A 15,407-nucleotide genomic window follows, 5' to 3' on the forward strand; every position below is an offset into this window, starting at 1 on the left:
ACTGGTGGAGTAAAAAAAGTGGTGTCTTTTGCTAACGTGGTTAGCTAATAGATTTACATATTGTGTCTTCCCTGTAAAACTTTTTAAAATCAGAAATGATGGCTGGATTCACAAGATGTGTATCTTTCATCTGGTGTCTTGGACTTGTGATTTAATGATATTTAGATGCTAGTATTTACTTGTGACGCTATGCTAGGCTATGCTAGTCAGCTTTTTTACTGTGGGGGGTGCTCCCGGATCCGGGTTTGGGAGGAATTAGAGGTTAAGAGGCATCATACTAACTGGTATTTATCACGTTTTAGGGAAGACCTAGAAGACCTAGATGCAGACAGTGTTGAAGTAACGTGGTCCCGTGTGGCTCAGTTGGTGGAGCATGGCGCTTGCAACGCCAGGGTTGTGGGTTCATTTCCCACGGGGGGACCAGGATGAATATGTATGAACTTTCCAATGTGTAAGTCGCTCTGGATAAGAGCATCTGCTAAATGACTTAAATGTAAATGTAAAAAGTAACAAATGTTTATTAATAGAGCAGGGGGCAGGCTAAACGACAGGTCAGTCAGGGGCAGGGCAGGCCTGGTCATGGTGTTCTGCCAGGGTATGGAGTCCCTTCATAACACATTGAAGTAACTCCTTGTGTCTTCCAATGGTGGCTCCTTGCTGGGAGACTGCATTGTTGAACTGGTCTGAGACTGCGGGGTCAGTCATGGCCAGTTCGTACTATCACGTTTTAGGGAAGACCCAGATGCACACAGTGTCAAAGTAACAAAAGTGTATTACTAGAACAGGGGGCTGGCAAAATAGCAGGTCAAGGGCAGGCAGAGGTCAGTAATCCACATCAGAGTCCAAAAGGTACAGAATGGAAGGCAGTCTCAGGGTCAGGGCAGGCAGAGGTCAGTTATCCAGTGTGGTGTGACAAAGTACAGAACGACAGGTAAGGCTCAGGGCAGGCAGAATGGTCAAAACCGGGAAAACTAGAAACAGACAGGAGCAAGGGGAAAAACGCTGGTAGGTTTGACGAACAAAATGAACTGGCAACAGACAAACAGAGAAAACAGGCACAGTTGAAGTCAGAAGTTTACATTCACCTTAGCCAAATACATTTCAGCTAAGTTTTTCACAATTCCTGACATTTAATCCTAGTAAAAATTCCATGTCTTAGGTTAGTTAGGATCAACACTTTGTTTTAAGAATGTGAAATGTCAGAATAATAGTAGAGAGTGATTTATTTCAGCTTTTATTTATTTCATTACATTCTCAGTGGGTCAGAAGTTTACATACACTCAATTAGTATTTGGTAGCATTGCCTTTAAATTGTTTAACTTGGGTCAAACGTTTCAGGTAGCCTTCCACAAGCTTACCACAATAAGTTGGGTGAATTTTGGCCCATTCCTCCTGACAGAGCTGGTGTAACTGAGTCAGGTTTGTAGGGCTCCTTGCTCGCACATGATTTTTCAGTTCTGCCCACATTTTTTCTATAGGATGAGGTCAGGGCTTTGTGATGGCCACTCCAATACCTTGACTTTGTTCTTAAGCCCTTTTGCCACAACTTTGGAAGTATGCTTGGGGTAATTTTCCATTTGGAAGATACATATCCGACCAAAAAATTGCATTTGGAAATTGATTCCAAGGATGAACCAGACTTGTGGAGGTCTACAATTATTTTTTCTGAGGTCTTGTCTGATTTCTTTTGATTTTCCCATGATGTCAAGCAAAGAGACACTGAGTTTGAAGGTAGGCCTTGAAATAAATCCACAGGTACACCTCCAATTGACTCAAATGATGTCAATTAACCTATCAGAAGCTTCTAAAGCCATGACATAGTTTTCTGGAATTTTCCAAACTGTTTAAACTTCTTATGGCTGCAATCCCGCTAACGGGATCGATATGACAACAGCCAGTGAAAGTGCAGGGCGCCAAATTCAAACAACAGAAATCTCATAATTAAAATTCCTCAAACATACTTATATCATTTTCAAGGTAATCTTGTTGTTAATCCCACCAAAGTGTCCGATTTCAAATATGCTTTTCAGCGAAAGCACTACAAACGATTATGTTAGGTCACCACCAAACCACAATAAGCACAGCCATTTTTCCAGCGAAAGATAGCAGTCACAAAAAGCAGAAATAGAGATAAAATTAATCACTAACCTTTGATGATCTTCATCAGATGACACTCATAGGACTTCATGTTACACAATACATGCATGTTTTGTTTGATAAAGTTCATATTTATATCAAAAAATCTGAGTTTACATTGGCGCGTTACATTCACTAGTTCCAAAAACATCAAGTGATTTTGCATAGCCACATCGTTTCAACAGAAATACTCATCATAAATGTAGATGATAATACAAGTCACATGGAATTATAGATATACCTCTCCTTAATGCAACCGCTGTGTCATATTTTTTTTAAATTTACGGAATAAGCAAACCATGCAATAATCTGAGACGGCGCTCAGAACAATAGCCAAATTAGCCGCCATGTTGGAGTCAACAGAAACCAGAAACTACATGATAAATGTTTCCTTARCTTTGATGAACTTAATCAGAATGCAGTCCTAGGAATCCCAGGTCCACAATAAATGCTTGATTTGTTCGATAATGTCCGTTATTTATGTCCAATTAGCTACTTTGGTTAGTGCGTTTGGTAAACAATTCCAAAGTCACAAAGCGCGTCCACTATAACGTGACGAAATGTCCAAAAGTTCCGTAACAGTCAGTAGAAACATGTCAAACGATGTACTGAATCAATCTTTAGAATGTTGTTAACTTCTCTGCGCTACGGATCCCTTTTACGGGATCATTTTCCTAAACAACCGCTGAATTGCAGGGCGCAAAATATTACTAAAAATATTTATAATCATGCAATCACAAGTGAAATATACCAAAACACAACTTAGCTTGTTGTTAATCCACCTATCGTGTCAGATTTTGAAAATATGCTTTACAGAGAAAGAAWTCCAAGCTTTTGTGAGTYTATCAATCAATGCTAGAACAGCTAGCCCCAAATTAGCATGGTCACGAAAGTCAGAAAAGCAATAAAATAAATCGCTTACCTTTGATAATCTTCGGATGTTTGCACTCACGAGACTCCCAGTTACACAATAAATGTTCTTTTTGTTCGATAAATATTACTTTTATAACAAAAAAAGCCATTTGGGTTGCGCGTTATGTTCAGAAAACTACAGCCTCATTCCGGTGCTGAAAGGCAGAAGAAAATTCCCAAACGTATCAGATTCAAAAATATTACTAAAAATATTTATAATCATGCAATCACAAGTGAAATATACCAAAACACAGCTTAGCTTGTTGTTAATCCACCTATCGTGTCAGATTTTGAAAATATGCTTTGCAACGAAAGCAATCTAAGCTTTTGTGAGTGTATCAATCAATGCTAGAACAGTTAGCCTTATATTAGCTTGGTTAGCTTGGTCACGAAAGTCAGAAAAGCAATAAAATTAATCGCTTACCTTTGATTATCTTCGGATGTTTGCACTCACGAGACTCCCAGTTACACAACAAATGTTATTTTTGTTCGATAAATATTACTTTTATAACAAAAAAACGCCATTTGGGTTGCGCGTTATGTTCAGAAAACCAAAGCCTCGTTCCGTTCGACGAAAATTCAAAAAAGTATCCGTAATGGTCGTAGAAACATGTCAAATGGTTTTTATAATCAATCCTCAGGTTGTTTTTAACAAACATAATCGATAATATTTCAACCGGACCATAACCTATTCAATAAGAGAGAAAAATAAAATGGAGAGCTCCCCTCTGGCGCGCAGGAACTATTCAGAGGACACCTGACTACTTTTGAAAAATCTCGCTCATTTTTCAAAATAAAGGCCTGAAACTATGTCTAAAGCCTGGTCACAGCCTGAGGAAGCCATTGGAAAAGGAATCTGGTTGATACCCCTTTAAATGGAAGAAAGAAAGGCCAGGAAACACAGATAAAGAAAATAAAAATAATAACTTCTGGGTTATATTTTCTCAGGCCTGCAGAATCAGTTCTGTTTTACTCACAGACAATATTTTTACAGTTTTGGAAACTTTGGAGTGTTTCCTATCCTAATCTGTAAAGTATATGCATATTCTACGATCTAGACCTGAGAAATAGTCAGTTTACCTTGGGAACGTTATTTAAAAAATATATATATAGACTGACCCCTAGCGTCACGAGGTTAACATACATCTTGAATAACGTTCCAACCGGAGAATTACATTGACTTCAGTTGAGCGAGGGAACGGAGCTGCCTCTCACGTGAACGCACATGTTCAAGGCGTGGTCACCTCATGGCAGTGATTACTCATTCCTGTCTCCTTCGGCCCCCCTTCACATTAAAGTCATCAGACAAAGTTCTATTGACTGTTGACATCTAGTGGAAGCCTCATCCATATCTCGCTGTAATTTTAGTGGGAGCTTGGTTGAAAATCTAGCAGCCTCAGAAAAAATCCAAACAGAAAGTGGAACTTCTCAGGTTTTTGCCAGCCATATGAGTTCTGTTATACTCACAGACATAATTCAAACAGTTTTAGAAACTTCAGAGTGTTTTCTATCCAATACTAATAATAATATGCATATATTAGCAACTATGACTGAGGAACAGGCCGTTTACCTTGGGCACCTCTGTGCACCTTTCATCCAAGCTACTCAATACTGCCCCTGCAGCCATAAGAAGTCAACTTAGTGTATGTAAACTTCTGACCCACTGGAATTGTGATACAGTGAATTATAAGTGAAATAATCTGTCTGTAAACAATTGTTGGATTAATTACTTGTGTCATGCACAAAGTAGATGTCCTAACCGACATGCCAAAACTATAGTTTGTTGACAATAAATTTGTGGTGTGTTTGAAAAAAAGAGTTTTGATGACTCCAACCTACGTGTATGTAAACTTCTGACTTCAACTGTATAAATACACTGGTATAATGTGGAAGATGGGCGACACCTGGAGGGGGGGGGGGGGGGGGGGAGACATGCACAAAGACAGGTGAAACAGATCAGGGTGTGATAGTATTCAATTGTCCCATTTGTTCTTTTGGCTTCATGTCGCTTCCGTCTTATTGAAAGAATTCTGTCATGAATTCTGAAAAGGTCAAACCACTATCCTGTTTATAAGAAATCCCTTGGGCTGCATCTCAAAGCCGTAACCACAAAGTAATGTGGTATAAGCAGTCTGTGAATCTGCTTTCACCCAAAGTTTAGTTTTAAAAAAAGTAGTCTCAGCAATCGTTTAAAACATATGAAAGGAGCAACATTCATGGAGTTAATAGGAACCAAAGTGAGACCATTTATTTCGTAGTGGAGGCCATACTCACTTTGGAAACACAAGCTGAAGTCAAGTCTTAATTCCATGCTTGTGTTGAAACTGTAGGTTGTCAGGCTGCATGAAATATATCTCTAATGCTGTGCAACAATGCTATAAAACAGATTGGTTATCGTGTTTAAGCACTGTTCATGCAGAAGTTTTGACTCTGAACCAGCTAGTCCATCTCTCAACACAATATTGCAGTCAGTTGCAGGTTGAATGGAAGACTCTGCATTGATATCCTTTAAATCTTCCAAAAGTCCTTATCTCACAAGGGAAACTTATTAGGTAGGAGTTAAGTGATCATCATTATGACAACAGTCCATCATCATTATGTCAATTACGTCCATGTGCAGGCCTACAGATAATTACAAGATGTATGGGTTTTATTAGCATTACATGGGTAACACCCTTGATATTAAATAGCACTGAATATAGCTATTGACTCAATGTTTGATTTGAACATTGTAATGTTTGGAACTGTGCATCACTCCTTTTCAGGTAAACAATGCTTGGACTTCCAAATAAACAGGGTTTATTAAACCTTTTAAAAAAACACCAAGCAGTAGTATGAGGCTTCAAACTACATCACATGGACTTCAATGCTAAGCTTGAGGCAATGGTTGCCTGTATGGATCTATTTTACAACACCTCAGATAATATCAATCAAATATAAGTGACTTCTATCCAATCAACCAACCCACAGATTATTGTGAAATAGATATGAATTGCTTATTGGAAATTATTTTTTCATGTGCAGTATACCATTTTGTATACAGTGAATTTAAATCACATAGAGACAATAGATTACTTAAGACAGAAACGATAAGAGGAACATTGGTCTGGGAGGATGGGTGAGCGTATGATGCGAATGTTTAGCAATCTGAAGGGTGTGTGTTTAAATCTCATCATGGACAACTTTAGTATTTTAGCGAATTAGCAACTTTGCAACTACTTACAACTTTTTAGCTACTTTGCAACTACTTTGCATGTTAGCTATCCCTTCTCCTAACCCTAACATTAACCCTTTAACTACTTAGCTAGCATGTTACCTAACCTTAACCCCTAACCCCTAAACCTAACCCGACCTTAACCCCTAGTCTCGCTTACATTATCCACCTAGCTAACGTTAGCCACAACAAATTGGAATTTGTGTAATGTACACGAATGCGTTATGAAGAAAAAATAATTGTAATACACACAAAATGTGTTGTGATGAAAATCGTGTCATACACTTTTTTGTGTGCCTGTCATCAATTTCAAATAATTTATTTGTGTCTATTTCACAATAAGCTGTGATAGTGTGTTGAATCAACAGAGGTGCACATGCACCATACAGTACAGTACATAAAGTGCCAGCCAGTGAAAAACCATGGCCCATAGATCTATACATAATGTGATAGTGTATGCAACTTAGATACCTTTCAGTTATATATATGTTTCAAGGTCTTTTCAGGTTGCTATTATGTTGTAAATCATAGGAATTACATAGGTAGTGAGTTGCCCCATTCTTTGACCTAAATATGATCAAACCTATAACCAATTTTGAGGTTATCTGTACCTTGGGGAAAAGCCTATGGCCTCATTTTACCTCATAACCTTCCTTCAGTGTTTAGATGATTTCTAGAGATACAGGACATCTGAATAAGCTGTGTGTTTTGTTGTCTGTAGGGGGATGTGGGTACATCAGGATTAGATGGAATTCCTGGTGCCAAGGTTTGTGACACACTGTCATGTATGCTCTTTATTCTTTGAGCCATGCTTTTGTTTCATTTTGTTTCCTCAACACTTGTTTTTCAAATAATTTGTCATACTCCTACAACTATTTAATTTGACACTTTCAAGATACCTGCTTCAACGGTCAAAATATTATCATTAATATTATGATTTACAGAGCTGAAGGAATGAAATGTATACACTCCAGAACACTGGTGATCTTGGATGCTCCACAAACAATTTAATGGACATTTCTGTCAATAGGCCTTCAACAGCGTTTTATAGAGAGTTGTTGCTGCTCTCCTTTATGAATAAAACATACAAGTGATGGAGTTTCTTTCTTTTTATAAATACTGATTGAAAACATGATAGGTGTCACGCCCTGACCATAGTAAGCTGTTTTTTCTCTGTGTTGGTTGGGGCGTGATAGTGTCTAGGGTGGGTCATCTAGGGTTTTTTGTATGTCTGTTGGCCTGATATGGTTCCCAATCAGAGACAGCTGTTTATCGTTGTCTCTGATTGGGGATCATATTTAGGTAGCCATTTCCCTTTTGTGTTTGTGGGATCTTGACTTGGTTTTAGTTGACTGTCTGCACAATTTTGTATAGCGTCAGGTTTCGTTTGTGCATTATTGTTTTGGAGAGTTTTCAATTTATAAAAAAATATGTGGAACTAAACTCACGCTGCGCCTTGGTCTCACTCATACAACGACCGTAACAATAGGTTTATGCACTATGGTTTTAAAAAAATACATTTAAAGAGTTAAATATTGTTATAGGTCATCTGTGAGTCCTGTGAAAGAAATGAAAATTTTCAGATCAGTGAGGTAAATATACTGGTGAAATTATGCCCTCTGTTCCCAATATCCTGTTATATTGGGGTATTTGTAAACAAAACAGTGTTAGCAGGTGGTGTTAGCTCTGTGCTTAGACTGAGGCCGGTATTCAATTCATAGCACAGCGAGCTAGACAGCCCGAATGTGACTTAAAAAGGCATTTTCCCAACATTCACGGAGATTGTATTCACAGTAAGAGCATTTCGTTCCAATCGGAACTTATGTATCTTTAAAATGTCATGCGCCCCCTATAACGCGGATCAGATTGAATCCCGGACTGAGTGTAATATCTTTGCTGTGTATGAGAGTTTCTTTAAAAAAATCATTGGACAATGTTTAGAGAATGTCAAACATGTTTAACACCCAAGAAGGTATCTAAGGAGGGAGCAGCCGAAACATGATACGCGTTTTTCTAATCAAATGTGAATTTAACCCATTTACATTTACATTTAAGTCATTTAGCAGACGCTCTTATCCAGAGCGACTTACAAATTGGTGCATTCACCTTATGATATCCAGTGGAACAACCACTTTACAATAGTGCATCTAACTCTTTTAAGGGGGGGGGTTAGAAGGATTACTTTATCCTATCCTAGGTATTCCTTAAAGAGGTGGGGTTTCAGGTGTCTCCGGAAGGTGGTGATTGACTCCGCTGACCTGGCGTCGTGAGGGAGTTTGTTCCACCATTGGGGTGCCAGAGCAGCGAACAGTTTTGACTGGGCTGAGCGGGAACTGTACTTCCTCAGAGGTAGGGAGGCGAGCAGGCCAGAGGTGGATGAACGCAGTGCCCTTGTTTGGGTGTAGGGCCTGATCAGAGCCTGAAGGTACGGAGGTGCCGTTCCCCTCACAGCTCCGTAGGCAAGCACCATGGTCTTGTAACGGATGCGAGCTTCAACTGGAAGCCAGTGGAGAGAGCGGAGGAGCGGGTGACGTGAGAGAACTTGGGAAAGTTGAACACCAGACGGGCTGCGGCGTTCTGGATGAGTTGTAGGGGTTTAATGGCACAGGCAGGGAGCCCAGCCAACAGCGAGTTGCAGTAATCCAGACGGGAGATGACAAGTGCCTGGATTAGGACCTGCGCCGCTTCCTGCGTGAGGCAGGGTCGTACTCTGCGAATGTTGTAGAGCATGAACCACTACAGGAACGGTCACCGCCTTGTGTTAGTTGAGAACGACAGGGTGTTGTCCAGGATCACGCCAAGGTTCTTGCACTCTGGGAGGAGGACACAATGGAGTTGTCAACCGTGATGGCGAGATCATGGAACGGGCAGTCCTTCCCGGGAGGAAGAGCAGCTCCGTCTTGCCGAGGTTCAGCTTGAGGTGGTGATCCGTCATCCACACTGATATGTCTGCCAGACATGCAGAGATGCGATTCACCACCTGGTTATCAGAGGGGGAAAGGAGAAGATTAATTGTGTGTCGTCTGCATAGCAATGATAGGAGAGACCATGTGAGGATATGACAGAGCCAAGTGACTTGGTGTATAGCGAGAATAGGAGAGGGCCTAGAACAGAGCCCTGGGGGACACCAGTGGTGAGAGCACGTGGTGCGGAGACAGATTCTCGCCACGCCACCTGGTAGGAGCGACCTGTCAGGTAGGACGCAATCCAAGCGTGGGCCGCGCCGGAGATGCCCAGCTCGGAGAGGGTGGAGAGGAGGATCTGATGGTTCACAGTATCAAAGGCAGCCGATAGGTCTAGAAGGATGAGAGCAGAGGAGAGAGAGTTAGCTTTAGCAGTGCGGAGCGCCTCCGTGACACAGAGAAAACCCCAGATACGATCTGGGACTGGCTGCCATTATTTCTCCTAAACCCAACATTCCCAGAGCCTTTGTGTATTTTAATGCCATCTGCTTTATTTTCCAATAGGGTGAAATGGGAGAGAGAGGTGAAAAGGTAAAGACTTTCAATCTTCAGACTTCATGTTCAGCCTTCCCATCCCTCCCATGTAAAATTATGTTTTATTTCTTGAGGCTGTGAAACATATTATTATGTAATGTTAAATGAACTTGTGACAACAGTTTTGCTGTATTGGTTTTAAGGGCTACTCACTATTTTCAGTTGTTAATTGTGCATGGATGTCAATTGGAGATCTTCACTAAAGTTCAAGTTGTGAATGTTTTAGTTACCTTGTTTTAGAGTAACAGTGAACTAAACCATCCTTTGTGGTTTAGAGTAACAGTTAACTTGTTTTTCCATCTTTAAACTGTTGTAATGAGTACGACGGGAGACAGAGAGCTGGTTTCAGGGCGCAGCAGGTGTTTATTAGGGAAGAACCACGAGAGGAGGCAGGTAGCTGGGTCCAGGGGCAGGCAGAAGGTCATACACAGGGACTCCAAACAGGTAACAGTACAGGCAGGGAAAAGGCTAATAAAGTAGTCCGGGAGATCAGGCAAGAGGTTGATGACAGGAAATCTGATAGGCAAAAGTACAGGCAGGGAATAGGCAAAAAAGTATTGTTAGTGAGGATGGCCAAAAACTACGATACATGGGGGGACTAATACGGAAAAAGACAGAGCTCCGAATAGAATATGTATCAAAACAAACAATACCTCACAAATAATGGGGTGCAAAGAACTGAACGAAATAGTATGTAAATGACATACAGGTGTGATCAGATTGGGATCTGGAGAGTGAGCTGCGTTCAGGAGATCTATGTGTTCGAGAGTGTGAGTTGGAAGCAGACGTTACAACTGTAGCATGATATAAGACATGTCATGGATAGGCATGACTGCCATTAAGATTACATATAGTAGTTGACTAATCAGGATTAGTTTTATACCAGTCCATACAAAATTGCAGTGTTGTCATTTATAGAAAGGTTCCATGGAATCACTTTATCTCTAAGCCCTAGACAAACTTGGGATGTTAGAACCAAACCATCTTTAGAGGGCATGTCACAAGCCCCTCCAATTTTACAGACTTCAGCAGAGTCAATGAAGTTGAGTCACTGAGCCCTCCTAGGACCGAGCTCTGTTGCAAGGCCTTGGTGGAACCTAATCAGCCAAGATTAGGAACCTATGCAGCGGTGATGATGAGCAAACAAAAGTCCCAGCTCTGTCCCATCCGTTCTAATGATTAGATATTTTTGGCTGGGTGTGAGAGGGAGGTGAAAACTCTCACCCCGTCCACTTGCCCAGGGAGGCAGGAGGGGATGTGGTGACTCTTTCAGCTCAATGGCACCAGGACCTTGTTAGTATGCCCAAAGGGACATAGCCTCTTCTCACTACCTCTCAGTGATTCAAGCAGCAATCTGTTCAATGCTCTTGCAATTGTCCACATTTATGATGTTTCTCATGTTAGTCGAGACTACGGACGAGACTGCAGAAGCCAAGATGTGAAATCAGCCCCAATAGTGTGTTACTGAGCTTTGCCTGCTGTCAACTGCCAGTTGTTAACAACTCCTGTGAAGCTACTATTTACGAGAACATGTGTTCTACTTTGAATAGCCACAATTTTGCCATTTCATTTGCCACGTTCTTATCTGTTTGTAAATTCTGTATAAGCCGTTTCAGAATTGTTGGTAGTGTATCTTTGCTTATCTGCTGTTTTTCAAACAGGGTGACTTGGGAGAAGATGGTCAAAGAGGTGAAGGCGGGGAGAAGGTATGTAAATTCAACTTCACATTCCTTCCTTTGTGTTTATTCCTCGAACCTGATAGAGCGAGAACTTAGCTCTAGAAAGGAGCAACAACTTAATGTTAACAATGTGAGAAACCAATGTTGGAAAGGAGCAGCAGTAGCTAGTGAAACCAGAACCTAAGCAAAGAAGGCAGGCACCCTTGAGAGTTAACACTGTTTCATTGCATGTAACTGGGCCTAATTGTTGCGCATAGCTTTTTGCTAAATTCCTGGTTGGATGCTTCATGAGTTAATATTGGACCATTTAGCATTAAGAAGGGCCGGCTCCAGCGACATAAGTGGCATAAGAGTTAGAATAGTAGAATACACAAGGTCCAATTTCGAAAATTGGTTGTGAATCAACAGTTTTCTCTTATGTCAGTCACTGAAAGTCACTCAATTAGCTTGTCTGCTAACAATTTTTAGATTGGTAAGTTAGTCTAGCCAGATATCTAAACTTGTAGTAATCATGGGCAAATACTGACTGGGCACGCAGGGCAGGTACTGGGCAAAAAGGGTCAATATTAGATATAAAGAGCACAGTGCATTTGGAAAGTATTCAGACCTCTTCCCATTTTCCACATTTTGTTACGTTACAGCCTTGTACTAAAATATATTTTTTTTTAAAAGCCATGAGGTTGAAGGAATTGTCCGTAGAGCTCCGAGACAGGTTTGTGTCAGATCTTGGGAAAGGTACCAAAACATTTCTGCAGCATTGAAGGTCCCCAAGAACACAGTGGCCTCCAGCATTCTTAAATAAGAGAAGTTTGGATCAACCAAGACCCTTCCTAGAGCTGGCCGCCAGGCCAAACTGAGCAATCGGGAGAGAAGGGCCTTGGTCAGGAAGGTGACAAAGAACCCGATGGTCACTCTGACAGAGCTCCAGAGTTCCTCTGTGGAGAAGGGAGAACCTTCCAGAAGGACAACATTCTCTGCAGCACTCCACCAATCAGGCCATTACGGTAGAGTGAACAGACGGAAGCCACTCCTCAGGAAAAGGCACATGACAGCCTGCTTGGAGTTTGCCAAAAGGCAGCTAAAGGACTCAGACCATGAGAAACAAGATTATCTGATCTGATGAAATCAAGATTGAACTATTTGGCCTGAATGCCAAGCGTCACGTCTGGAGGAAACCTGGCACCATCCCTACGGTGAAGCATGGTGGTGGCAGCATCATGCTGTGAGGATGTTTTTTAGCGGCAGGGACTGGGAGACTAGTCAGGATCGAGGGAAAAATGAACAGAGCAAAGTACAGAGAGATCCTTGATGAAAACCTGCTCCAGAGTGCTCAGACTGGGGAAAAGGTTCACCTTCCAACAGGACAACAACCCTAAGCACACAGCCAAGACAACGCAGGAGTGGCTTCGGAACAAGTCTCTGAATGTCCTTGAGTGGCCCAGCCAGAGCCTGGACTTGAAACCGATCGGACATCGAGAGAGAGACCTGAAAATAGCTGTGCAGCGACGCTCCCCATCCAACCTGACAGTGCTTGAGCGGATCTGCAGAGAAGAATGGGAGAAACCCTCCAAACACAGGTGTGTCAAGCTTGTAGCGTCAAACCGAAGAAGACTGTAATTGCTGCCAAAGGTGCTTAAACAAAGTACTGAGTAAAGGGTCTGAATACTTATTTAAATGTGATATTCCATTTTTTTATACATTTTCTAAATGTTTCTGATAACCTGTTTTTGCTTTGTCATTATGGGGTGTGTGTGTAGATTGATGAGAAAAACAAAACATTTATCAATTTTAGAATAAGGCTGTAATGTCACAAAATGTTGAATGAGTCAAGGGGTCTGAATACTTTCTGAATGCACTGTAATTAACACAGTGCAGACCGAAGGGATCTCTAGAGTTAGCCGTCCCTGAGACTGGGTCTGGTAGCTGGTACCTTAACAATGAGATGTTGCACTTAAAGCTGTTGTTATCATTTGTATTTTGTAGGGTGATGCGGGCTCCTCTGCGGCAGGCATCAAGGTATGTTTTGAGGTTAAATGCTGAATAAGTGGGTAGTTTCACAAATAGCGTTTGATGTTCCTCAGACATTGTGTGTACATTTTGCTAAAACACTCATTTTAGCTGTTGGATGACATACATCTATGCTCTATCTAAACTAAACTATGTTAAAGGTAGACTCAGCGAGATGACATTGCATGCATGAAGTAAACACATAGTGTGTTAATTTACTCAACTACTAAGAGCGTAGAAGCTTAAGGCTGAGGCTTCTCCGCTGTTTTGGTCCTGTAGCTACCACGTTGTAGCAGTAAGAAGTGCACCTGATTTTTTATATTTTTTATTATTGAACATCTGATAGTCAAATTATAGCGTAAAAGCAGGTGAGCTGGTTTTACTCTTTTTGGCCATTTTCTGGTGTTTTGTGGTGAAAAGGCTAGAAATAGGTAGATAGGCTAGAAATGTTTTAACAACAACACATTTTGTTAAGATTGCATTCAATTCCCTGACCCTCCATTTTAAATTACGGCTGATTAAAGATGAAATCATCAACTGTTGTTGTCAACCCTGTCACATTAAATAGTAACTTTTCTTAATTTAACCCAGATGTTCCCAAACTTTTTTGGCCCTCGACCCATTTTGATATAAGAAAAAATCAAATTTATAAATTAATGAATGTAATCAATGGCCAATGTTAACTTTTTTAATTGGTCTATTACAAATCAGTTTGACAGTACTTTTGACAGTATTTCAATATGAAGGAAGTATTGTTTGAAATGACTGAAATGCACCAGAAAGGTACTGGGAAGTTCGGAAAATCACCAGGCAATCATTTTGTATGATCTTCTGTTTAGAAAATAATATCATAATTGATTGTTTTTTTCCCCCCCCCAATCTTTTCCCCTGAAAATGTAGTGCCTGGTCTTGTCCACTCTGTTCTAATGAGTCCTGTGGCGGCTTGTGGGCAATGTAGAGGGAAACACATACGTGTTCCTTAGAGTCTTGTCTTTCAGTGATATATGTAGTCGTAATATGGGGTCATTATATTTAAACTGTTCAAAAGATATGGCCACATTTGTAGAAAGAAAACAGAAACCACTCTGTTTATTACAACTGCATCTAGTGGCTACTGGAGGTTACTGACGTAACCCCAGTTCTATAACCAAGCTTGATTTAAAAAAATGTTATTTCAGAGTTTCTCTCAACCCCATTTTCAAATCAGGTGACCCCACATGGGGTAGCGACCCCTAGTTTGGGAAAAGCTGATTTAACCTCTTGAGATGGGAAAACATGTTTGTTATAACGTTGAACATGTGCTGACAGCATGTTAAAATTAGGTGAAATAATGCCATTTTGACAAAATTACGCTACCTAAAAGGCACTTTATGCATGGAATGACACAGATAATATTAAGGTAAGAACAAAATAAATAATTGCATCCATTTCGTTATTGCTAACAGCTCTCTGTCTGTATTACAGGGTGAACCAGGAGAGCCAGGACATGGGGGAGCAAAGGTAAAACTAGCCTGCACTACAATCCCATGGCACGTGTTTCCCAAGTTTCAAAATCCTCACGATAGGAATACTTGTTCATTTTCTCAGATTGATATTAGAATGTGATAGTATGACCAAGGGCTTCCTAATATAAAGGTACATTTGTAGGTGTGATTTTGCTAAATCTGCCTAAGCTCTTAAATGGGCAATCAGCAGTTGCTCCATACATTTTTGGACTCAATTAATGATATGTACCCATTGATTGTTGAAGAAAATAACTTATAAATGCCTCGTGAGATTAGTTCAACTGCCGTACACCCAAAATATGAACGTATTTTACTCCAATATTTGTAAACAAAGTAAATGTAAACAAACACTTTATAGCCTCAAAACATGGTTCAAACTATAATTTTGATATCATGGATGGTCAGTCCTTGCATCCATAGCTCTGTCTATACATTTGAGAGTGGTTACATTTCTCCA

General features: G+C 40.6%; 1 protein-coding gene across 1 annotated transcript in view; it reads left to right on the top strand.

Annotated features, from left to right (window-relative positions):
- The window catches only part of LOC111951675 (collagen alpha-1(XXV) chain), a 140,151-nt gene that overhangs the window by 48,727 nt on the left and 76,017 nt on the right, over positions 1-15,407 (top strand). Inside the window, exons 7-10 of the mRNA XM_023969897.2 lie at positions 9,730-9,756; positions 11,421-11,465; positions 13,422-13,454; positions 14,910-14,945. Coding sequence (XP_023825665.2) covers positions 9,730-9,756; positions 11,421-11,465; positions 13,422-13,454; positions 14,910-14,945 — 141 coding nt within the window. The remainder of the gene's footprint in view (positions 1-9,729; positions 9,757-11,420; positions 11,466-13,421; positions 13,455-14,909; positions 14,946-15,407) is intronic.

Source organism: Salvelinus sp. IW2-2015, linkage group LG3, assembly GCF_002910315.2.
Source record: "Salvelinus sp. IW2-2015 linkage group LG3, ASM291031v2, whole genome shotgun sequence".
In the NCBI taxonomy this organism is placed as follows: Eukaryota; Metazoa; Chordata; class Actinopteri; order Salmoniformes; family Salmonidae; genus Salvelinus; species Salvelinus sp. IW2-2015.